Source organism: Apium graveolens, chromosome 4 (genome assembly GCF_009905375.1).
Source record: "Apium graveolens cultivar Ventura chromosome 4, ASM990537v1, whole genome shotgun sequence".
NCBI classification, from domain to species: Eukaryota; Viridiplantae; Streptophyta; class Magnoliopsida; order Apiales; family Apiaceae; genus Apium; species Apium graveolens.
The window spans coordinates 308536809-308561272 of NC_133650.1; the positions used below are offsets into that span (position 1 = coordinate 308536809).

Consider the following 24464-nt stretch of genomic DNA (forward strand, 5'->3'; position numbering starts at 1 on the left):
CTACACTATGCACGTGTATTACACAAAATTACCTCCAATACAACACAAAAAAGTTATTATACAGTATCAAAGAGGCAAGTCGAGAATAATATAACTGCTATTAGAATTTTTTTTCAAATACAGCATAGAGCAAAATAAGGTTGATAATTCTCAATATTTATCATTAATTTAAATTTTTAAATATGCCAAAAAACATCAAAATTAATTTTAAAAAATTATAATATTTTAAAACATGTTGTGCCTCGCACATGTTATAGAGCTAATTACAGAAGTATAGGTAAAGTTTAGTTCAAGAATATTTTTGGAGGTGAACATACACTGTTTTCTTAAGAGTGAATATTTAATTATTTATCAAGCATAAGCTAATAATATCCTAGAAGTGGTATAAGTCTTGAGATAGATAGGGAGCCCTTTCACTTCATTTAGAAATCGAATTGTGATCCGTTTTAATTATTTCTTCCGGTTGTGCTACCAGAAGCCTATCTAGTGGCGGATCCGGGTTTCAATTTAAGGGGGGCCAGAAAAAAAATTGTAATCAAATCAAGAAATATAAGCAAAAGAGCAAATGAACATATATTATAATGTAATATTTACAAGATCATCGGCCTATCTTTCATACTCTGAAATCGTTTCATAATTTCTTCATTTTCAATTGTTTGAAAAATATCTCTCTCAATATATGTTATCAAACAATCATTCAACCAAATATCTCCCATTCTATTCCGAAGCGTAGTTTTAACAAGTTTTATTGCTGAAAATCCTCTCTCAACTGTTGCAGTTGCAACCGGTAGAATTAGTGACAATTTTATCAACATATAAACCCAAGGAAATCCAATATCTTTGTGTTTTTGAACCATTTTTTGAGCAAGATCATGGATGCCCTTCAAATTTTGAAAATCAGCATTACTTCTCATGTCAACTATATAGCTAGAAAGCTGGTCTTCAAATGATAGAAGACGAATTTGATCAAATTCTGAAGGATAAATCTTGCAAGTTGAACTAATTTTTACTTATCAAAAGTTAAGAAAGAATTCTGCGGATTTAGGCATAATATGCAGGAAAGTAACTCCATGTTATCTGTATCAAGACGCCCGTTCATCTCTTGCAATTGATAATCAATTATAGTATTCAGCAAACTAATCTTGAAGTGGTGTTTATTAGAAACTTTTTGCAGTTTACCTCTTGATCTTCCACGAGGCATAGAGATAGCATCCATATCTGGGATATCGATCTCAAACTTTTCACAGAATTTGGAAACATCAACAATTAACTCATTATATCCATCATCTCTGAATGTTTGTAACATTTTCTTCGATACATTTACCAAACATAAAGCATTAGCAAGATCCTGGTCTTTTCTTTGTAGTGCTTGTGATAAGTCATTTGTGATTCCTAAAACTTTTCTCATCAAATGCAATAGAAAAATAAACTCAAAGTCATTCATTGCATCAATAAGTCTATACATCTCTCCTTTATTTTCATGAAAGGAAGGCATGTCTTTTATTTCTTCAAGCACATCAAGTGCCGGTGAAAATAAAGAAATCACACTTAGAATTGTATGATAATGCGAACCCCATCTTGTATCTCCTGGACATTTAAGAATTGCCTCTTGATTCAAGCCTTTACCAGTCATTCGATAACCTTGGGATATTTCTTCAGCTAACTTTTCTATTTGTTTCATCCGGACTAATTCTTTTCTCTTGCAAGAAGCCCCAACAAAATTCACCAAAGATGCTAGATGGTCAAAAAATGAGCAAATTTTATCATGCTTTTTTGAAACTGCAACAAGTGTGAGCTGCAATTGATGAGCAAAGCAATGCACATAAAAGGCAGATGCATTTTCTGCTAGTATTAAACTTTTTAGCCCACTAATATGTCTGCTCATATTACTAGCCCCGTCAAAACCTTGACCACGAATACGCGATATGCTCAGACCATGTGTGGCAAAGATTACGTCAATTGCTGATTTTAGGACAATCAAGAGATTGTTAAAGGATGTCAAATTGCATGTACATGATGTTAACATATTAATTGTATCAATATATAGTGACAAGTGACTCTTATAGGGTGCAAAGTGACTCTAATATGGTGAAAAGTGACTTACACGGTTGATTAGAGCCAAAATGTGGAACAAAATTGAATTGTATGATAGTGACACTAAGAGATGGTAAAAAAATGTCAAATTGGATGTATATAATGTTAACATGTTAATTTTACAAATATATGGTGGTAAGTGACTCTTATAGGGTGCAAAGTGACTCTAATATGGTGAAAAGTGACTTATATAGTTGATTAGAGTCAAAATATGGCCCAAAGTTGAGTCCTATTATGAAATATCAAAATGTACTAAAACGAAGCTAAACTGGATGTTCATGATGTTTTCATATTAATTGTATCAATATGGTGGCAAATGACTCTTATAGGGTGCAAACTGACTCTAATATGGTGAAAAGTGACTTATACGGTTGATCACATACCAATTGCCTATCATCTGAGATCATAGACCAACTGCCATTGTCTTTCTTTACAAATGATGCTTGTTTATGTATTATACTTGACAAATATTGACTAGTTACTGATAAATTTCTTTTTTTTTGAGCTATTGTATTAACTTCTGAGGCAATTTCTGTTACTTCATGTTAAAGATATAAACTCTTTACTTGGGAGCTCTTACTTTATTCGAGAACCTAGTAATAGTAATGGTTGGCTGTCGTATCAGTAGAGTCGGCCAAACAGTCGGGCCGCCCGTGCCGGGGCGAATTTCCAGCGGTCCGGTTCAACAGCCAGTTAACTCGTGAACATCTCGCGAATTAGGGGATTTTAATGGTCCGACGAGTCTAGCGGTTCAGGGCGAACGACGAATAACACGAATAAAATGAATAATCGTGAATAACTGCGGGCTGCTTTGATTCGACACCACCCACCTTTTGTTGTTGTTTTTTTTATATTTTGTTTTTTACTTAGTACAAACAGACTTTGCATTTCTGTTTTTATTTTACATTTTTTATATTTCTGTTTTTATTTTACATTTTTTATATTGAAAAAGATTTTTGATTTATAACACATTTCAACATTTTTAACAATTTACTCATATTTTTATTTGATAAACTAATCAAGACAAACAAATTTTATTTTTACTCGTATTTTGAAAAAGTTAATTTTTAAAAAACAAATTTGTTATTTTTGAAAAACATAGTTAATTTTTGCAAATGAGTTACTCTATTACGAAAGGAAAAGAGGACGATACGATATCAATATCAGTACAAGTCAACTGATACGGTATCAGTATCAGTCAACTGACATTTTTTATTTAGCCCAAAACACCTTGATATCGCGTATCTCCCTCGCTTTCTTTACGGATGGGCAAGAGTCGAACAAGTGACTGAAATTGTATCTATTCTAAACATCGTTCCGAACCGGCTTAAGATATCTTGTAATTAATAAAATAATCTTAAAAGTATATGTAATTTTGATTTATAAGTAACTTATAAATTGTAGTCAACTATGTATTGTTCGTGTAATATCCAACTCAGCTCGTTTTGGCTTTGATTTAAATTTTGAAGAAGGGAACACCATACTTTCAAATTGATCCAAATATAATTTACTATTCAATGTAGCCGTTAATTATTTGTACTTAACAATCACACAAGTAATTACAATTTTACGATTTTACCGATTTGGAAAATCATATTGAGATTATATGTTTCCAATTAAAATGATTCTATATTTATTACCTAACTATGGAAACTTTTATTTAGCTAGATATTACAACTAATTATACTTATCTCAAATGACTTGAAAACGTGTAAAACCATATACCAAAAACAAATTAAGAAGAAACAAAGATCTTAACATATAAATGCGTGTTCATGTTATGCATCAAGAAATTTAATTATATTGATTTGCCTCATTGGCAAAGAAATCTCAGATGCGTTTACAAAAATGCACACATTTCTTATTTAGTAGTGAAAGAGCAAAAAAGAGTTATATATAAACACATAACTTCCATATACTTTGATCTTGCCCTGTTTGGTGTTTTCTACAAAAATCATACAAGGCATCATGACAAGAAAGAAGGTGAAGTTAGCATTCATCAGTAATGATGCTTCTCGAAAAGCGACATTCAAGAAAAGGAAGAAGGGGCTGATGAAGAAGGTTGGAGAGTTGAGTACCTTATGTGGTATTGATGCTTGTGCTATCATTTATAGTCAGTATGAGCCCCAACCTGAAGTGTGGCCTAATACAGAAGGTGTTCAGCGTGTGTTGGCTCAGTTTAAGCGAATGCCGGAGATGGAGCAGAGCAAGAAGATGGTTAATCAGGAGAGTTTTATGCGACAGAGGATTGCGAAAGCTAATGAGCAGTTGAAGAAACAGTGTAAGGATAATAGGGAGAAGGAAATGATTGAGGTTATGTATCAGTATTTGACGGGGAAAATTGGTTTACAAAATTTGATGATCCCGGATTTGAATGATCTTGGTTGGCTTATTGATCACAAGTTGAAGGAGATTTATAAAAGAATTGATCAGATATCGGCTACTAAGAAAAAGAATACTACTACTGGGAAAGTTGGCTCTGGCTCTGGATCTGGCTGTGGCTCGGGATCAGCTGCTGCAATGTTGAAAGGTAAAGGAGTGGGTAATTGTGTTGATGGAACGGAAGAAAAGGCTTTAGAGGGCGAGATGGAAGCAATGCAGCAGCAGCAGCAGAGACCGCCTTGGTTCAGCGACTGGATCAACAGCAATAGTGGGAACAGCAGTACTGATCAGATGCAGAACCAGCAGCAACACTGCCAGAATTTGGGATTTAGTCGCGGTGAGGAGATGATGATGCCTTATGGAGATGCGCAGAATGGTGGCATGTGGTCAAGTGCATTCTTTCCATAGTTTCCAATCAAGGAGAAGCAGATGAAAGGATTTGTGTGACCGTGCTGGTTACCTGTGTTTTTGTTGTTTTTTGGATCAACCTTGAGGATAATGGTTAAAAATACCCATTTTTGGGTTGAATTTGCTCAAAATACCCATTTTCAAAAAATATGCTCAAATGCTAATTACACGCATTTGAGAATACTAAAGATACGCATTTCGTATTATCATTGGTATATGCATAAAAAATATGCTCAAATTCGTATTACACGCATTTGAGAATACTAAAGATACGCATTTCGTATTATCATTGGGATACGCATTTGCCAAGTGCGTATCACAAAAATATAAAAAAAATAAAAACGGGATATTCATTTGACAAATGGGTATTTAGTACAAAACAGAATAATCATATGGCAAATGCGTATCCAAACGAATATTTTCAGCATTACACTCCCAGAATGGATATTTTCAGAATTTTGCACCAAAAAAATATTATTTTTAACATTCTTTCGAACTTTGAAGGATATTTGTTTTGCTTTTAATAAATTTCTATATGGTGTGTTCTTATTTTTACGTTGCTACAATAATTCCATTGCTTGTTATATTCCTTTTTTTTCTTCGTTATTTTTATACATTAATAACTTCAAGGTATATTAAATCTATCTCTTCTATATATAATAGCACAACATGGGGATAATATTTTGAGATTAAAAAGTCTCATTGAAAAGACTAAATTACCCCTGTTTTTAATATTTATATAAAAGTTGTGTTTTGTGAGAATCGAACTCGAGCTACTTCATTCTTCAATACAACCTCGTACCACTACACCATATTGTCACATGTGCTTTTTATCATACATATAATATGTAAGTGTGCGAAAGAAATATTTTATTTAACTTTAAATATAACTACTTGAATTCCGCAAAAAAAATGATAGTTACTTGAATATTTGTACAATTAGTTTTAAAGAACTGAATTTCATATATAAATTTAAGCATAGTACACAAATGGATTATTATCTTATTTATTATTATTTCTTAGTTTGAAAATATATCTCAGATATTTTTAACATATTTTTAATTATAAAAAGTAATTAAAATATACATATATAATTTTTAAAGAAAATATTGAAAATAGAATCACCTATATATAAATAATCTAGATTGGTATTAAATATTTAGATAAATTCAAATTATAATGTGTCAATGAATTTTAGTTTATTTTGAATTTGAAATCAGAATTTGGCCCATTATTCAAAAAATACTTGAAATTTGAGTACATGACTAGCCGAAAAACATTGTAATATTCTACGTTTAGTAAATTTAAATTACAAGTTCGACGAGAATATCTTACCAATAATGTGAAATTTTTTGATATCTTATATTAATATAAATTGATGTGTTTGAGGTATTTATAGAATCAAGTCAACTGATTATTTGTATTAAAATTACTAACTTCGCTGGTAGCGCAATAGTGTTTTGGGACTTGTACTGATTTTAAAAATATTTTAAATTTGATATGAGATCTCACGAGATTTGTTAAAATTATGATGTTATATTAAATCGATTTATTTTTCATTTTTCACTTATAAAAACTAGCATTTAAAAAAAATCTTTTAGATAAACAATATTTATTGATCAGAATAATATTGTACAAATATTTTAAATTATTTTAATATTTTGAATTATTCAAATAAAAGTTATATCTATACTATATTGTAGCATTTGATTCAATACATTGTATACTATTTAAAAAAATATTGGTCAATAATTTGAAGGAATTAACCAGTTCAACTAATATTTATAAAACTTTATCGAATTGAAAAATATTTAATTTTAGGAGAATAGTATACAATATTATCAAATTATTATATGAAAAAATATTAGAGTTGTAATGAAAGAAACTAAAAATAGTTTAAATAACAATATAATTATAATTTTTCCTTCAAATTCTTGAAAAAAATCATGAACATCAATAATAAGTCTTACAATATATAATTTATTTCTATGTTACATGATTGATACTCGGTCGCGTAAAAAATATATATGGATTGTTTGTGAGTGATAATGTGAATACCATATATAAATTATTGCAATTTATTTATTACATAATTTTAATTTTTGAATAATTATAAATACATGTTATTTAAGTAATCAATTGCATCAGTAGATATTAATAATGATTATACATGTACATAAATTAGATATTTAGCATATAAATAATTGAAACCAACGTAATTTCCTAAAAAATGTAACATACGATAATTCACATGCTAACATAGACAAACTTAATCTTATTTTGTTAAGAGTAGTGTAAAAAAACTAACATTTTTCTAAACATACATACGTTAAATTTCAAAAACTAACATTTTCCATTAAAATCAACTTTTATATTAACAGTAGTGTAAATTTTATATTATTTTATATTATGATTGCAAGTAATTCTGAATTCAGTTATTCATTTTTTATCTTTTTAAATTGAGTAAGTTAATTGTAAATTAGTAGAGAACTCAATAATAATATATACCAGTTATATAGTTTACTTAAATAAAATTTAAATTTTTTGGTCAACTCTATATTCAACATATATGTTAATTTTTAACTTTTTCTTTATAAACATACCAACGACATTCTACATATTAAATTTATTTGTTTCATTTTAAACGAACACTAACTACCCTATTTATATTCATTCATTAAATACAATTATACAACACAAACAAGAATATATATATTTTTCTAATGAGCTATATTGGAAATGTTGTGTAATTTAGTAATGTCTTGACATATTTTATTCACATATACAACCTCATATCACTGCACCATATTGTCACATGTGCTTTTTATGATACACATAATATGTAAGTGTGCTAAGTTAGTATTTTATTTAGCTTTTAAGATAGCTACTTGAATTTCGAAAAAAATAGTTACTTGAATATTTGTACAGTTAATTTTAAAGAATTGTATTTCACATATAAAGAATTGAAAAAAAAAATCTTGAATATTAATAATAAGTCTTTACAATATATAATATATTTTTATGTTATAACCATGATTGATACTCGGTTGCGTAAAAAATAGATATGGATTGCTTGTCAGTAATAATGTGAATACCATATATATATATATATTATTGCAATCTATTTATTTATTACATAATTTTAATTTTTGAATAATTCATATTATTTAAGTAATCAATTGTCTCACTAGATGTTAATAATGATTATACATGTATACAAATCAGATATTTAGCATATAAATAATTAAAACCATCTTAATTTACTAAAAAATATAATATACGATAATTTACATGTTGACACACACACATAACTTAATCTTACTTTTTTAACAGTAGTGTAAATAAAAAACTAACATTTTTCCATACATACATATGTTGAATTTTAAAAACTAACATTTTTCATTAAAATCAACTTTTATAGTAGTGTAAATTTTATATTATTGTATATTATGATTGCAAGTCATTCTGACTTCAATTATGAATTTTTATCTTTTCAAATTAAGTAAGTTAATTGTAAGTTATTAGTGAACTCGGTAATAATATAGCCCACTACATATACTTTATTTAAATAAAATTTAAAATTTTTGGTCAACTGTGTATACGACATTTATGTTTATTTTTAGCTTTTTCTTTGTAAACATGCTAATGACGTTCTATAGATTAAGTTTAATCGTTTCGTTTTAAACGTACACTGACTACCCTTTTTATATTCATTCATTAAATACAAACATGGTTATAAATATCGGTAATCGGTACTAATCGGTTTAGGTACCGATTAGGGATTAATCGGCAAATCGGGGATTAATCGAAATAAAAATCAGATATATTTAATATTTTAATAATTTATAATATATTTACCTTATTTATTATGAATTATATAATTCAAAAATAATTTATAAATATTAATCGGATTTCAAAAAATAGATCGGCCAAATATTTTTTAAGGATTAATCAGGGATTTTTAGAACACTGAATACAAATTATACAACACAAACAAGAATAGATATATATATATATATATTGCTTAATGAGCTATATTTGAAACGTTGTGTAATTTGGTAATATTTTGTATGAAAATAATACATATTGATAAATAATCAACTTGTATTTGATATACGTTAGACATTGTACAATATTTACAAATAAAAAAATAGCTAAAAATATTATAATTGTATATTGCATAAGTAAACTCTAAAAAATGACTCGTGTCTCGCACGAGTTATTATGCTAGTTATATATATATTATATATATAATAGAGCAAATGGGGTTGAGTGAGACAATTTATTCAATGTGAAATGACTATTTTAACCCTTGTCCTATTTATTATTTCGTATTTAATATTCATTAATAGCTAATCTTCATTAAAGTATATGAATTATTTTGTAATTAATAGCTACACACACTTACATATATATGTATACATATGTTATTTTCAATGATATAAAATTTAAAATGTGATAAATTTAATTAAGAATTAGATATCTCGAATAATTATTCACATAAAAATTACATCAATTTTTTAGTAACATGTATTAAATTAATTGTGGTTTAAGAGAAATCATCACCAAATAATTTTAGGGTACACTTGCAAAACATAATATTTTTAAATTTTTTAACATTTAATACGATTTTTTATGGCATACTTTAAACATCAAATACTTACTTATAAAATAGACAATAATATAATCACATATATATCATCATGTTTTTGTAATATTACATAAAATTCTTATCAATATAATACAAAAAACGTATTTTACAGTTCAAAATATATTTTGTCACGTGTATAGTATATAGTCACATATACACTACACTATGCACGTGTATTACACAAAATTACCCCAATACAACACAAAAAAATTTATTATATAGTATCAAATATGAAGAGGCAAGTCAACAATAATATAACTGCTATTAGAATTTTTTTTCAAATACAACATATAGCAAAATAAGGTTGATAATTCTTAATATTTATCATTAATTTAAATATTTAAATATGCCAAAAAAACATCAAAATTAATTAAAAAAATTATAATATTTTAGAACATGCTGTGCCTCGCACGGGTTATAGAGCTAATTATAGAAGTATAGGTAAAGTTTAGTTCAAGAATATTTTTGGAGGTGAACATACACTGTTTTCTTAAGAGTGAATATTTAATTATTTATAAAGCATAAGCTAATAATATCCTAGAAGTGGTACAAGTCTTGAGATAGCTAGGGAGCCCTTTCACTTCATTTAAAAATCGAATTGTGATCCGTTTTAATAATTTCTTATGGTTGTGCTACCAGAAGCCTATCTAGTGCCTATCTAGTGGCGGATCCAGGTTTCAATTTAAGGGGGGCCGGAAAAAAAATTGTAATCAAATCAACAAATATAAGCAAAAGAGCAAATGAACATATATTATAATGTAATATTTACAAGATCATCAGCCTATCTTTCATACTTTGAAATCGTTTCATAATTTCTTCATTTTCAATTGTTTGAAAAATATCTCTCTCAATATATGTTATCAAACAATCATTGAACCAAATATCTCCCATTCTATTCCGAAGCGTAGTTTTAACAAGTATCATTGCTGAAAATCCTCTCTCAACTGTTGCAGTTGCAACCGGTAGAATTAGTGACAATTTTATCAACATATAAGCCCAAGGAAATCCAATATCTTTTTATTTTTGAACCATTTTTTGAGCAAGATCATGGATGCCCTTCAAATTTTGAAAATCGGCATTACTTCTCATGTCAACTATATAGCTAGAAAGCTGGTCTTCAAGTGATAGAAGATGAATTTGATCAAATTCTGAAGGATAAAATCTTGCAAATTGAACTAATTTTTACTTATCAAAAGTTAAGAAATAATTCTGCGGATTTAGGCATGATATGCAGGAAAGTAACTCCATGTTATCTGTATCAAGACGCCCGTTCATCTCTTGCAATTGATAATCAATTATAGTATTCAGCAAACTAATCTTGAAGTGGTGTTTATTAGAAACTTTTTGCAGTTTACGTCTTGATCTTCCACGAGGCATAGAGATAGCATCCATATCTGGGACATCGATCTCAAACTTTTCACAGAATTTGGAAACATCAACAATTAACTCATTCCATCCATCATCTCTGAATGTTTGTAACATTTTCTTCGATACATTTACCAAACATAAGCATTAGCAAGATCCTGGTCTTTTCTTTGTAGTGCTTGTGATAAGTCATTTGTGATTCCTAAAACTTTTCTCATCAAATGCAATAGAAAAATAAACTCAAAGTCATTCATTGAATCAATAAGTCTATAAATCTCTCCTTTATTTTCATGAAAGGAAGGCATTTCTTTTATTTTTTCAAGCACATCAAGTGCCGGTGAAAATAAAGAAATCACACTTAGAATTGTATGATAATGCGAACCCCATCTTGTATCTCCTGGACGTTTAAGAACTGCCTCTTGATTCAAGCCTTTACCAGTCATTCGATTGCCTTGGGATATTTCTTCAGCTAACTTTTCTATTTGTTTCACCCGGACTAATTCTTTTCTCTTGCAAGAAGCCCCAACAAAATTCACCAAAGATCCTAGATGGTCAAAAAATGAGCAAATTTTATCATGCTTTTTTGAAACTGCAACAAGTGTGAGATGCAATTGATGAGCAAAACAATGCACATAAAAGGCAGATGCATTTTCTGCTAGTATTAAATTTTTTAGCCCACTAATATGTCTGCTCATATTACTAGCCCCGTCAAAACCTTGACCACGAATACGCGATATGCTCGGACCATGTGTGGCAAAGAGTACGTCAATTGCTGATTTTAGGACAATCATGAGATGGTTAAAGAATGTCAAATTGCATGTACATGATGTTAACATATTAATTGTATCAATATATAGTGACAAGTGACTCTTATAGGGTGCAAAGTGACTCTAATATGGTGAAAAGTGACTTACACGGTTGATTAGAGCCAAAATGTGGAACAAAATTGACTTGTATGAAAGTGGCACTAAGAGATGGTAAAAGGATGTCAAATTGGATTTATATAATGTTAACATGTTAATTTTACAAATATATGGTGGCAAGTGACTCTTATAGGGTGCAAAGTGACTCTAATATGGTGAAAAATGACTTACATAGTTGATTAGAGTCAAAATGTGGCCCAAAGTTGAGTCCTATTATGAAATATCAAAGTGTGCTAAAACGAAGCTAAATTGGATGTTCATGATGTTAACATGTTAATTGTATCAATATGGTGGCAAGTGACTCTTATAGGGTGCAAAGTGACTCTAATATGGTGAAAAATGACTTATATGGTTGATCACAGACCAACTGCCTATCATCTGAGATCACAGACCAACTGCCATTATTTTTCTTTACAAATGTTGCTTGTTTATGTATTACACTTGACAAATATTGACTAGTTACTGATAAATTTCTTTTGTTAAGCTATTGTATTAACTTCTGAGGCAATTTCTGTTACTTCATGTTAAAGATATAAACTTTTTACTTGGGAGCTCTACTTTATTTGAGAACCTAGTAGTAGTAATGGTTGGCTGTCGTATTAGTAGAGCCGGCCAAACGGTCGGGCCGCCCGTGCCGGGGCGAATTTCCAGTGGTCAGGTTCAACAGCCAGTTAACTCGTGAACAGCTCGCGAATTAGGCGATTTTAATGGTCCGGCGAGTCTGGTGGTTCGGGGCGAACGACGAATAACACGAATAACGAATAAAATGAATAATCGTGAATAACCGCGGGTTGCTTTGATTCGACACCACCCATCTTTTGTTGTCTTTTTTTGTTTTTTTTTTATATTTTGTTTTTTACTTTGTACAAACAGACTTTGCATTTCTGTTTTTATTTTACATTTTTTGGATTTCTGTTTTTATTTTACATTTTTTATATTGAAAAAGATTTTCGATTTATAACACATTTCAACATTTTTAACAATTTACACATATTTTTATTTGATAAACTAATTAAAACAAACAAATTTTATATTTACTCGTATTTTGAAAAAGTTAGTATTTAAAATACAAATTTGTTATTTCTGAAAAACAAAGTTAATTTTTGCAAATGAGTTACTCTGTTACGGAAGGAAAAGAGGACGGTACGGTATTAGTATCAGTATAAGTCAATTGATACGGTATCAGTATCAGTCAACTGACATTTTTCATTTAGCCCAAAACACCTTGATATCGCGTATCTCCCTCGCTTTTTTTACGGACGGGCAAGTGTCGAACAAGTCACTGAAATTTTATCTATTCTAAACATCGTTCTGAACCGGTTTAAGATATCTTGTAATTAATAAAATAATTTTAAAAATATATGTAATTCTGATTTATAAGTAACTTATAAATTGTAGTCAACTATGTATTGTTCGTGTAATATCCAACTCAGCTCGTTTCAGCTTTGATAGAAATTTTGAGGATGGGAAAACCATACTTTCAAATTGATCCAAATATAATTTACTATTCAATGTAGCCGTTAATTATTTGTACTTAACAATCACGCAAGTAATTACAATTTTACGATTTTACCGATTTGGAAAATCATATCGAGATTATATATTCCCAATTAAAATGATTCCATATTTATTACCCAACTATGGAAACTTTTATTTAGCTAGATATTACAACTAATTATACTTACCTCAAATGACATGAAAACGTGTAAAAGCCATATAAAAAAAACAAATTAAGAAGAAACAAAGATCTTAACATATAAATGCGTGTTCATGTTATGCATCAAGAAATTTAATTATATTGATTTGCCTCATTGGCAAAGAAATCTCAGATGCGTTTACAAAAATGCACACATTTCTTATTTAGTAGTGAAAGAGCAAAAAAGAGTTATATATAAACACATAACTTCCATATACTTTGATCTTGCCCTGTTTGGTGTTTTCTACAAAAATCATACAAGGCATCATGACAAGAAAGAAGGTGAAGTTAGCATTCATCAGTAATGATGCTTCTCGAAAAGCGACATTCAAGAAAAGGAAGAAGGGGCTGATGAAGAAGGTTGGAGAGTTGAGTACCTTATGTGGTATTGATGCTTGTGCTATCATTTATAGTCACTATGAGCCCCAACCTGAAGTGTGGCCTAATACAGAAGGTGTTCAGCGTGTGTTGTCTCAGTTTAAGCGAATGCCGGAGATGGAGCAGAGCAAGAAGATGGTTAATCAGGAGAGTTTTATGCGACAGAGGATTGCGAAAGCTAATGAGCAGTTGAAGAAACAGTGTAAGGATAATAGGGAGAAGGAAATGATTGAGGTTATGTATCAGTGTTTGACGGGGAAAATTGGTTTACAAAATTTGATGATCCCGGATTTGAATGATCTTGGTTGGCTTATTGATCACAAGTTGAAGGAGATTTATAAAAGAATTGATCAGATATCGGCTACTAAGAAAAAGAATACTACTCCTGGGAAAGTTGGCTCTGGCTCTGGATCTGGCTGTGGCTCGGGATCAGCTGCTGCAATGTTGAAAGGTAAAGGAGTGGCTAATTGTGTTGATGGAACGGAAGAAAAGGCTATAGAGGGCGAGATGGAAGCAATGCAGCAGCAGCAGCAGAGACCGCCTTGGTTTAGCGACTGGATCAACAGCAATAGTGGGAACAGCAGTACTGATCAGATGCTGAACCAGCAGCAACACTGCCAGAATTTGGGATTTAGTCACGGTGAGGAGATGATGATGCCCTGTGGAGATGCGCAGAATGGTGGCATGTGGTCAAGTGCATTCTTTCCATAGTTTCCAATCAAGGAGAAGCAGATGAAAGGATTTGTGTGACAGTGCTGGTTACTTGTGTTTTTGTTGTTTTTTGGATCAACCTTGAGGATAATGGTTAAAAATACCCATTTTTGGGTTGAATTTGCTCAAAATATCCATTTTCAAAAAATATGCTCAAATGCTAATTACACGCATTTGAGAATACTAAAGATACGCATTTCGTATTATCATTGGTATACGCATAAAAAATATGCTCAAATGCGTGCATTTGAGAATACTAAAGATACGCATTTCGTATTATCATTGGGATACGCATTTGTCAAATGCGTATCACAAAAATATAAAAAAATTAAAAACTGGATACTCATTTGACAAATGAGTATTTAGTACAAAACATGATAATCATATGGCAAATGCGTATCCAAACGAATATTTTCAGCACTACACTCCCAGAATGGATATTTTCAGCATTTTGCACCAAAAAAATATTATTTTTAACATTCTTTCGAACTTTGAAGGATATTTGTTTTGCTTTTAATAAATTTCTATCTGGTGTGTTCTTATTTTTGCGTTGCTACAATAATTCCATTGCTTGTTATATTCTTTTTTTTTCTTCGTTATTTTTATACATTAATAACTTCAAGGTATATTAAATCTATTATATATATAATAGAGCAAATGAGGTTGGGTGCGACAATTTATTCAATGTGAAATGACTATTTTAACCCTTGTTCTATTTATTATTTCTTATTTAATATTCATTAATAGCTAATCTTCATTAAAGTATATGAATTTTTTTGTAATTAATAGCTACACACACTTACATATATATGTATACATATGTTATTTTCAATGATATAAAATTTAAAATGTGATAAATTTAATTAAGAATTAAAAATCTGAGATAATAATTAACATAAAAATTACATCAATTTTTTAGTGACATGTAATAAATTAATTGTGGTTTAAGAGAAATCATCACCAAATAATTTTAGGGTACACTTGCAAAACATAATATTTTTAAATTGTTTAACATTTAATACGATTTTTTATGGCATACTTTAAACATCAAATACTTACCTATAAATGAGACAATAATATAATCACATATATATCTTCATGTATCTGTAATATTACATAAAATTATTATCAATATAATACAAAAAACGTATTTTACAGTTCAAAATATATTTTGTCACGTGTATAGTATATAGTCACATATACACTACACTATGTACGTGTATTACACAAAATTACCCCAATACAACACAAAAAAATTATTTTACAGTATCAAATATGAAGAGGCAAGTCGACAATAATATAACTGCTATTAGAAATTTTTTTCAAATACAACATAGAGCAAAATAAGGTTGATAATTCTCAATATTTATCATTAATTTAAGTTTTTAAATATGCCAAAAAAAATATTAAAATTAATTAAAAAAATTATAATATTTTAGAACATGTTGTGCCTCGCACGGGTTATAGAGCTAATTATAGAAGTATAGGTAAAGTTTAGTTCAAGAATATTTTTGGAGGTGAACATACACTGTTTTTTTAAGAGTGAATATTTAATTATTTATAAAACATAAGCTAATAATATCCTAGAAGTGGTACAAGTCTTGAGATAGCTAGGGAGCCCTTTCACTTCATTTAGAAATCGAATTATGATCCGTTTTAATAATTTCTCACGGTTGTGCTACCAGAAGCCTATCTAGTGGCGGATCCAGGTTTCAATTTAGGGGGGCCGGAAAAAAAAATTGTAATCAAATCAATAACTATAAGCAAAAGAGCAAATGAACATATATTATAATGTAATATTTACAAGATCATCAGCCTATCTTTCATACTCTGAAATCGTTTCATAATTTCTTCATTTTCAATTGTTTGAAAAATATCTCTCTCAATATATGTTATCAAACAATCATTCAACCAAATATCTCCCATTCTATTCCGAAGCGTAGTTTTAACAAGTTTCATTGCTGAAAATCCTCTCTCAACTGTTGCAGTTGCAACCGGTAGAATTAGTGACAATTTTATCAACATATAAACCCAAGGAAATCCAATATCTTTGTGTTTTTGAAGCATTTTTTGAGCAAGATCATGGATGCCCTTCAAATTTTGAAAATCAGCATTACTTCTCATGTCAACAATATAGCTAGAAAGCTGGTCTTCAAGTGATAGAAGACGAATTTGATCAAATTCTGAAGTATAAAATCTTGCAAGTTGAACTAATTTTTACTTATCAAAAGTTAAAAAAGAATTCTGCGGATTTAGGCATGATATGCAGGAAAGTAACTCCATGTTATCTCTATCAAGACGCTCGTTAATCTCTTGCAATTGATAATCAATTATAGTATTCATCAAACTAATCTTGAAGTGGTGTTTATTAGAAACTTTTTGCAGTTTACGTCTTGATCTTCCACGAGGCATAGAGATAGCATCCATATCTGGGACATCGATCTCAAACTTTTCACAGAATTTGGAAATATCAACAATTAACTCATTCCATCCATCATCTCTGAATGTTTGTAACATTTTCTTCGATACATTTACCAAACATAAAGCATTAGCAAGATCCTGGCCTTTTCTTTGTAGTGCTTGTGATAAGTCATTTGTGATTCCTAAAACTTTTCTCATCAAATGCAATAGAAAAATAAACTCAAAGTCATTCATTGCATCAATAAGTCTATAAATCTCTCCTTTATTTTCATGAAAGGAAGGCATAACTTTTATTTCTTCAAGCAGATCAAGTGCCGGTGAAAAATAAAGAAGTCACACTTAGAATTGTATTATAATGCGAACACCATCTTGTATCTCCTGGACGTTTAAGAACTGCCTCTTGATTCAAGCCATTACCAGTCATTCGATTGCCTTGGGATATTTCTTCAGCTAACTTTTCTATTTGTTTCACCCGGACTAATTCTTTTCTCTTGCAAGAAGCCCCAACAAAATTCACCAAAAATCCTAGATGGTCAAAAAATGAGCAAATTTTATCATTCTTTCTTAAAACTGCAACAAGTGTGAGCTGCAATTGATGAGCAAAGCAATGCACATAAAAGGCATATGCATTTTCTGCTTGTATTAAACTTTTTAGCCCACTAATATATCTGTTCATATTACTAGCCCCGTCAAAACCCTGACCACGAATACGTGATATGCTCAGACCATGTGTGGCAAAGAGTACGTCAATTGCTGATTTTAGGACAATCAAGAGATAGTTAAAGGATGTCAAATTGCATGTACATGATGTTAACATATTAACTGTATCAATATATAGTGACAAGTGACTCTTATAGGGTGCAAAGTGACTCTAATATGGTGAAAAGTGACTTACACGGTTGATTAGAGCCAAAATGTGGAACAAAATTGACTTGTATGAAAGCGGCACTAAGAGATGGTAAAAGGATGTCAAATTGGATGTGTATAATGTTAACATGTTAATTTTACAGATATATGGTGGTAAGTGACTCTAATAGGGTGCAAAGTGACTCTAATATGGTGAAAAGTGACTTACATAGTTGATTAGAGTCAAAATGTGGCCCAAAGTTGAGTCCTATTATGAAATATCAAAGTGTGCTAAAACGAAGCTAAACTGGATATTCATGATGTTAACATGTTAATTGTATCAATATGGTGGCAAGTGGCTCTTATAGGGTGCAAAGTGACTCTAATATGGTGAAAAGTGACTTATATGGTTGATCACAGACCAACTGCCTATCATCTGAGATCACAGACCAACTGCCATTATTTTTCCTTACAAATGTTGCTTGTTTATGTATTACACTTGACAAATATTGACTAGTTACTGATAAATTTCTTTTGTTGAGCTATTGTATTAATTTCTGAGGCAATTTATGTTACTTCATGTAAAAGATATAAACTCTTTACTTGGGAGCTCTTCTTTATTTGAGAACCTAGTAGTAGTAATGGTTGGCTGTCGTATCAGTAGAGCCGGCCAAACGGTCGGGCCGCCCGTGCCGGGGCGAATTTCCAGCGGTCCGGTTTAACAACCAGTTAACTCGTGAACAGCTCGCGAATTAGGCGATTTTAATGGTTCGACGAGTCTAGCGGTTCAGGGCGAACGACGAATAACACGAATAAAACGAATAATCGTGAATAACCGCGGGCTGCTTTGATTCGACACCACCCACCTTTTGTTGTCTTTTTTTGGCTTTTTTTTATATTTTGTTTTTTACTTTGTACAAACAGACTTTGCTTTTCTGTTTTTATTTTACATTTTTTGGATTTCTGTTTTTAATTTTACATTTTTTATATTGAAAAAGATTTTCGATTTATAACACATTTCAACATTTTTAACAATTTACTAATATTTTTATTTGATAAACTAATCAAGACAAATAAATTTTATTTTTACTCGTATTTTGAAAAAGTTAGTTTTTAAAAAACAAATTTGTTATTTTTGAAAAACAAAGTTAATTTTTGCAAATGAGTTACTCTGTTACAGAAGGAAAAGAGGACGATACGATATCAGTATCAGTATAAGTCAGCTGATAAGGTATCAGTATCAGTCAACTCTGACATTTTTCATTTAGCCCAAAATACCTTGATATCGCGTATCTCCCTCGCTTTTTTTACGGATGGGCAAGAGTCGAACAAGTCACTGAAATTGTATCTATTCTAAACATCGTTTTGAACCGGCTTAAGATATCTTGTAATTAATAAAATAATTTTAAAAATATATGTAATTCTGATTTATAAGTAACTTATAAATTGTAGTCAACTATGTATTGTTCGTGTAATATCCAACTCAGCTCGTTTCGGCTTTGATTTAAATTTTGAAGAAGGGAACACCATACGTTCTAATTGATCCAAATATAATTTACTATTCAATGTAGCCGTTAATTATTTGTACTTAACAAACACGCAAGTAATTACAATTTTATGATTTATCAATTTGGAAAATCATATTGAGATTATATGTTTCCAATTAAAATGATTCTATATTTATTACCTAACTATGGAAACTTTTATTTAGCTAGATATTACAACTAATTAAGTAATTATACTTACCTCAAATGACATGAAAACGTGTAAAACCATATACCAAAAACAAATTAAGAAAAAACAAAGATCTCAACATATAAATGCGTGTTCATGTTATGCATCAAGAAATTTAATTATATTGATTTGCCTCATTGGCAAAGAAATCTCAGATGCGTTTACAAAAATGCACACATTTCATATTTAGTAGTGAAAGAGCAAAAAAGAGTTATATATAAACACATAACTTCCATATACTTTGATCTTGCCCTGTTTGGTGTTTTCTACAAAAATCATACAAGGCATCATGACAAGAAAGAAGGTGAAGTTAGCATTCATCAGTAATGATGCTTCTCGAAAAGCGACATTCAAGAAAAGGAAGAAGGGGCTGATGAAGAAGGTTGGAGAGTTGAGTACCTTATGTGGTATTGATGCTTGTGCTATCATTTATAGTCACTATGAGCCCCAACCTGAAGTGTGGCCTAATACAGAAGGTGTTCAGCGTGTGTTGGCTCAGTTTAAGCGAATGCCGGAGATGGAGCAGAGCAAGAAGATGGTTAATCAGGAGAGTTTTATGCGACAGAGGATTGCGAAAGCTAATGAGCAGTTGAAGAAACAGTGTAAGGATAATAGGGAGAAGGAAATGATTGAGGTTATGTATCAGTGTTTGACGGGGAAAATTGGATTACAAAATTTGATGATCCCGGATTTGAATGATCTTGGTTGGCTTATTGATCACAAGTTGAAGGAGATTTATAAAAGAATTGATCAGATATCGGCTACTAAGAAAAAGAATACTACTACTGGGAAAGTTGGCTCTGGCTCAGGATCTGGCTGTGGCTCGGGATCGGCTGCTGCAATGTTGAAAGGTAAAGGAGTGGCTAATTGTGTTGATGGAACGGAAGAAAAGGCTATACAGGGCGAGATGGAAGCAATGCAGCAGCAGCAGCAGAGACCGCCTTGGTTCAGCGACTGGATCAACAGCAATAATGGGAACAGCAGTACTGATCAGATGCTGAACCAGCAGCAACACTGCCAGAATTTGGGATCAACCAGTCGCGGTGAGGAGATGATGATGCCTTATGGAGATGCGCAGAATGGTGGAATGTGGTCAAGTGTATTTTTTCCATAGTTTCCAATCAGAACTACAATCAAGGAGAAGCAGATGAAAGGATTTATGTGATAGTGCTGGTTACTTTTGTTTTTGTTGTTTTTCCGATCAACGTTGAGGATGATGGTTAAAAATACCCATTTTTGGGTTGAATTTGCTCAAAATACCAATTTTCAAAAAAATATGCTCAAATGCGTATTACACGCATTTGAGAATTGGGTATGTAAGAAAATCATTAAAAATACGCATTTCGTATTATCATTGGGATACGCATTTGCCAAATGCGTATTACAAAAATATAAAAAAAAAAAACTGGATACTCATTTGACAAATTGGTATATAGTACAAAACAGGATAATCATATGGTAAATGCATATCCAAACGAATATTTTCAGCACTACACTCCGAGAATGGATATTTTCAGCATTTTGCACCAAAAAAATATTATTTTTAACATTCTTTCGAACTTTGAAGGATATTTGTTTTGCTTTAAATAAATTTCTATCTGGTGTGTTTTTATTTTGCGTTGCTACAATACTTTCATTGCTTGTTATATTCCTTTTTTTTTCTTCGTTATTTTTATACATTAATAACTTCAAGGTATATTAAATCTTATAATTGAGCAAATGGGGTTGGGTGAGACAATTTATTCAATGTGAAATGACTATTTTAACCCTTGTCCTATTTATTATTTCGTATTTGATATTTATTAATAGCTAATCTTCATTAAAGTATATGAATTATTTTGTAATTAATAGCTACACACACTTACATATATATATGTATACATATGTTATTTTCAATGATATAAAATTTAAAATATGATAAATTTAATTAAGAATTAGATATCTGAAATAATTATTAACATAAAAATTACAACAATTTTTTAGTAACATGTATTAAATTAATTGTGGTTTAAGAGAAATCATCACCAAATAATTTTAGGGTACACTTGCAAAATATAATATTTTTAAATTGTTTAAAATTTAATACGATTTTTTATGGCATACTTTAAACATCAAATACTTACTTATAAAATAGACAATAATATAGTCACATATATATCATCATGTTTTTGTAATATTACATAAAATCCTTATTAATATAGTACAAAAAAAGTATTTTACAGTTCAAAATATATTTTGTCACGTGTATAGTATATAGTCACATATACACTACACTATGCACGTGTATTACACAAAATTACCTCCAATACAACACAAAAAAAGTTATTATACAGTATCAAAGAGGCAAGTCGAGAATAATATAACTGCTATTAGAATTTTTTTTCAAATACAGCATAGAGCAAAATAAGGTTGATAATTCTCAATATTTATCATTAATTTAAATTTTTAAATATGCCAAAAAACATCAAAATTAATTTTAAAAAATTATAATATTTTAGAACATGTTGTGCCTCGCACGGGTTACAGAGCTAATTACAGAAGTATAGGTAAAGTTTAGTTCAAGAATATTTTTGGAGGTGAACATACACTGTTTTCTTAAGAGTGAATATTTAATTATTTATCAAGCATAAGCTAATAATATCCTAGAAGTGGTACAAGTCTTGAGATAGATAGGGAGCCCTTTCACTTCATTTAGAAATCGAATTGTGATCTGTTTTAATAATTTCTTACGGTTGTGCTACCAGAAGCCTATCTAGTGGCGGATCCGGGTTTCAATTTAAGGGGGGCCAGAAAAAAAAATTGTAATCAAATCAAGAAATATAAGCAAAAGAGCAAATGAACATATATTATAATGTAATATTTACAAGATCATCGGCCTATCTTTCATACTCTGAAATCGTTTCATAATTTCTTCATTTTCAATTGTTTGAAAAATATCTCTCTCAATATATGTTATCAAACAATCATTCAACCAAATATCTCCCATTCTATTCCGAAGCGTAGTTTTAACAAGTTTCATTGCTGAAAGTCCTCTCTCAACTGTTGCAGTTACAACCGGTAGAATTAGTGACAATTTTATCAACATATAAACCCAAGGAAATCCCATATCTTTGTGTTTTTGAACCATTTTTTGAGCAAGATCATGGATGTCCTTCAAATTTTGAAAATCAGCATTACTTCTCATGTCAACTATATAGCTAGAAAGCTGGTCTTCAAGTGATAGAAGACGAATTTGATCAAATTCTGAAGGATAAAATCTTGCAAGTTGAACTAATTTTTACTTATCAAAAGTTAAGAAATAATTCTGCGGATTTAGGCATGATATGCAGGAAAGTAACTCCATGTTATCTCTATCAAGACGCTCGTTAATCTCTTGCAATTGATAATCAATTATAGTATTCATCAAACTAATCTTGAAGTGGTGTTTATTAGAAACTTTTTGCAGTTTACCTCTTGATCTTCCACGAGGCATAGAGATAGCATCCATATCTGGGACATCGATCTCAAACTTTTCACAGAATTTGGAAACATCAACAATTAACTCATTCCATCCATCATCTCTGAATGTTTGTAACATTTTCTTCGATACATTTACCAAACATAAGCATTAGCAAGATCCTGGTCTTTTCTTTGTAGTACTTGTGATAAGTCATTTGTGATTCCTAAAACTTTTCTCATCAAATGCAATAGAAAAATAAACTCAAAGTCATTCATTGCATCAATAAGTCTATAAATCTCTCCTTTATTTTCATGAAAGGAAGGCATGTCTTTTATTTCTTCAAGCACATCAAGGGCCGGTGAAAATAAAGAAATCACACTTAGAATTGTATGATAATGCGAACCCCATCTTGTATCTCCAGGACGTTTAAGAACTGCCTCTTGATTCAAGCCTTTACCAGTCATTCGATTGCCTTGGGATATTTCTTCAGCTAACTTTTCTATTTGTTTCACCACGACTAATTCTTTTCTCTTGCAAGAAGCCCCAACAAAATTCACCAAAGATGCTAGATGGTCAAAAAATGAGCAAATTTTATCATGCTTTTTTGAAACTGCAACAAGTGTGAGCTGTAATTGATGAGCAAAGCAATGCACATAAAAGGCAGATGCATTTTCTGCTTGTATTAAACTTTTTAGCCCACTAATATGTCTGTTCATATTACTAGCCCCGTCAAAACCTTGACCACGAATACGCGATATGCTCAGACCACGTGTGGCAAAGAGTACGTCAATTGCTGATTTTAGGACAATCAAGAGATGGTTAAAAGATATCAAATTGCATGTACATGATGTTAACATATTAACTGGATCAATATATAGTGACAAGTGACTCTTATAGGATGCAAAGTGACTCTAATATGGTGAAAAGTGACTTACACGGTTGATTAGAGGCAAAATGTGGAACAAAATTGACTTGTGTGATAGTGGCACTAAGAGATGGTAAAAGGATATCAAATTGGATGTATATAATTTTAACATGTTAATTTTACAAATATATGGTGGTAAGTGACTCTTATAGGGTGCAAATTGACTCTAATATGGTGAAAAGTGACTTACATAGTTGATTAGAGTCAAAATGTGGCCCAAAGTTGAGTCCTATTATGAAATATCAAAGTGTGCTAAAACGAAGCTAAACTGGATATTCATGATGTTAACATGTTAATTGTATCAATATGGTGGCAAGTGGCTCTTATAGGGTGCAAAGTGACTCTAATATGGTGAAAAGTGACTTATATGGTTGATCACAGACCAACTGCCTATCATCTGAGATCACAGACCAACTGCCATTGTTTTTCTTTACAAATGTTGCTTGTTTATGTATTACACTTGACAAATATTGACTAGTTACTGATAAATT

At 30.5% G+C, this 24464-nt stretch overlaps 7 protein-coding genes across 7 annotated transcripts; 3 read left to right on the plus strand and 4 right to left on the minus strand.

Annotated features, from left to right (window-relative positions):
• Window positions 1–1006: 1006 nt before the first annotated feature.
• LOC141720069 (uncharacterized) lies at window positions 1007–1885 on the minus strand. Its single transcript, XM_074522425.1, has one exon. It carries the CDS (start codon window positions 1883–1885, stop codon window positions 1007–1009), a length of 879 nt encoding a protein of 292 aa, XP_074378526.1.
• A 2133-nt stretch (window positions 1886–4018) lies between these two features.
• On the plus strand, window positions 4019–4884 carry LOC141720070 (agamous-like MADS-box protein AGL80). Its single transcript, XM_074522427.1, has one exon. The coding sequence runs from the start codon at window positions 4063–4065 to the stop codon at window positions 4882–4884; it is 822 nt and encodes a 273-aa protein (XP_074378528.1). The 5' UTR covers window positions 4019–4062.
• Window positions 4885–11031: 6147 nt separating this feature from the next.
• LOC141720071 (uncharacterized) lies at window positions 11032–11691 on the minus strand. The gene has a single exon (XM_074522428.1). The coding sequence runs from the start codon at window positions 11689–11691 to the stop codon at window positions 11032–11034; it is 660 nt and encodes a 219-aa protein (XP_074378529.1).
• A 2095-nt stretch (window positions 11692–13786) lies between these two features.
• On the plus strand, window positions 13787–14608 carry LOC141720072 (agamous-like MADS-box protein AGL80). Its single transcript, XM_074522429.1, has one exon. The coding sequence runs from the start codon at window positions 13787–13789 to the stop codon at window positions 14606–14608; it is 822 nt and encodes a 273-aa protein (XP_074378530.1).
• A 5290-nt stretch (window positions 14609–19898) lies between these two features.
• LOC141720073 (agamous-like MADS-box protein AGL80) lies at window positions 19899–20723 on the plus strand. The gene has a single exon (XM_074522430.1). It carries the CDS (start codon window positions 19899–19901, stop codon window positions 20721–20723), a length of 825 nt encoding a protein of 274 aa, XP_074378531.1.
• Window positions 20724–22469: 1746 nt separating this feature from the next.
• Window positions 22470–23186, minus strand: LOC141720074 (uncharacterized). Its single transcript, XM_074522431.1, has 2 exons — window positions 23060–23186; window positions 22470–22852 (listed from the first exon to the last, which is right to left on the minus strand). The coding sequence occupies exons 1-2, from the start codon at window positions 23184–23186 to the stop codon at window positions 22470–22472; spliced, it is 510 nt and encodes a 169-aa protein (XP_074378532.1).
• A 14-nt stretch (window positions 23187–23200) lies between these two features.
• Window positions 23201–23905, minus strand: LOC141720075 (uncharacterized). The gene has a single exon (XM_074522432.1). It carries the CDS (start codon window positions 23903–23905, stop codon window positions 23201–23203), a length of 705 nt encoding a protein of 234 aa, XP_074378533.1.
• Window positions 23906–24464: the final 559 nt, after the last annotated feature.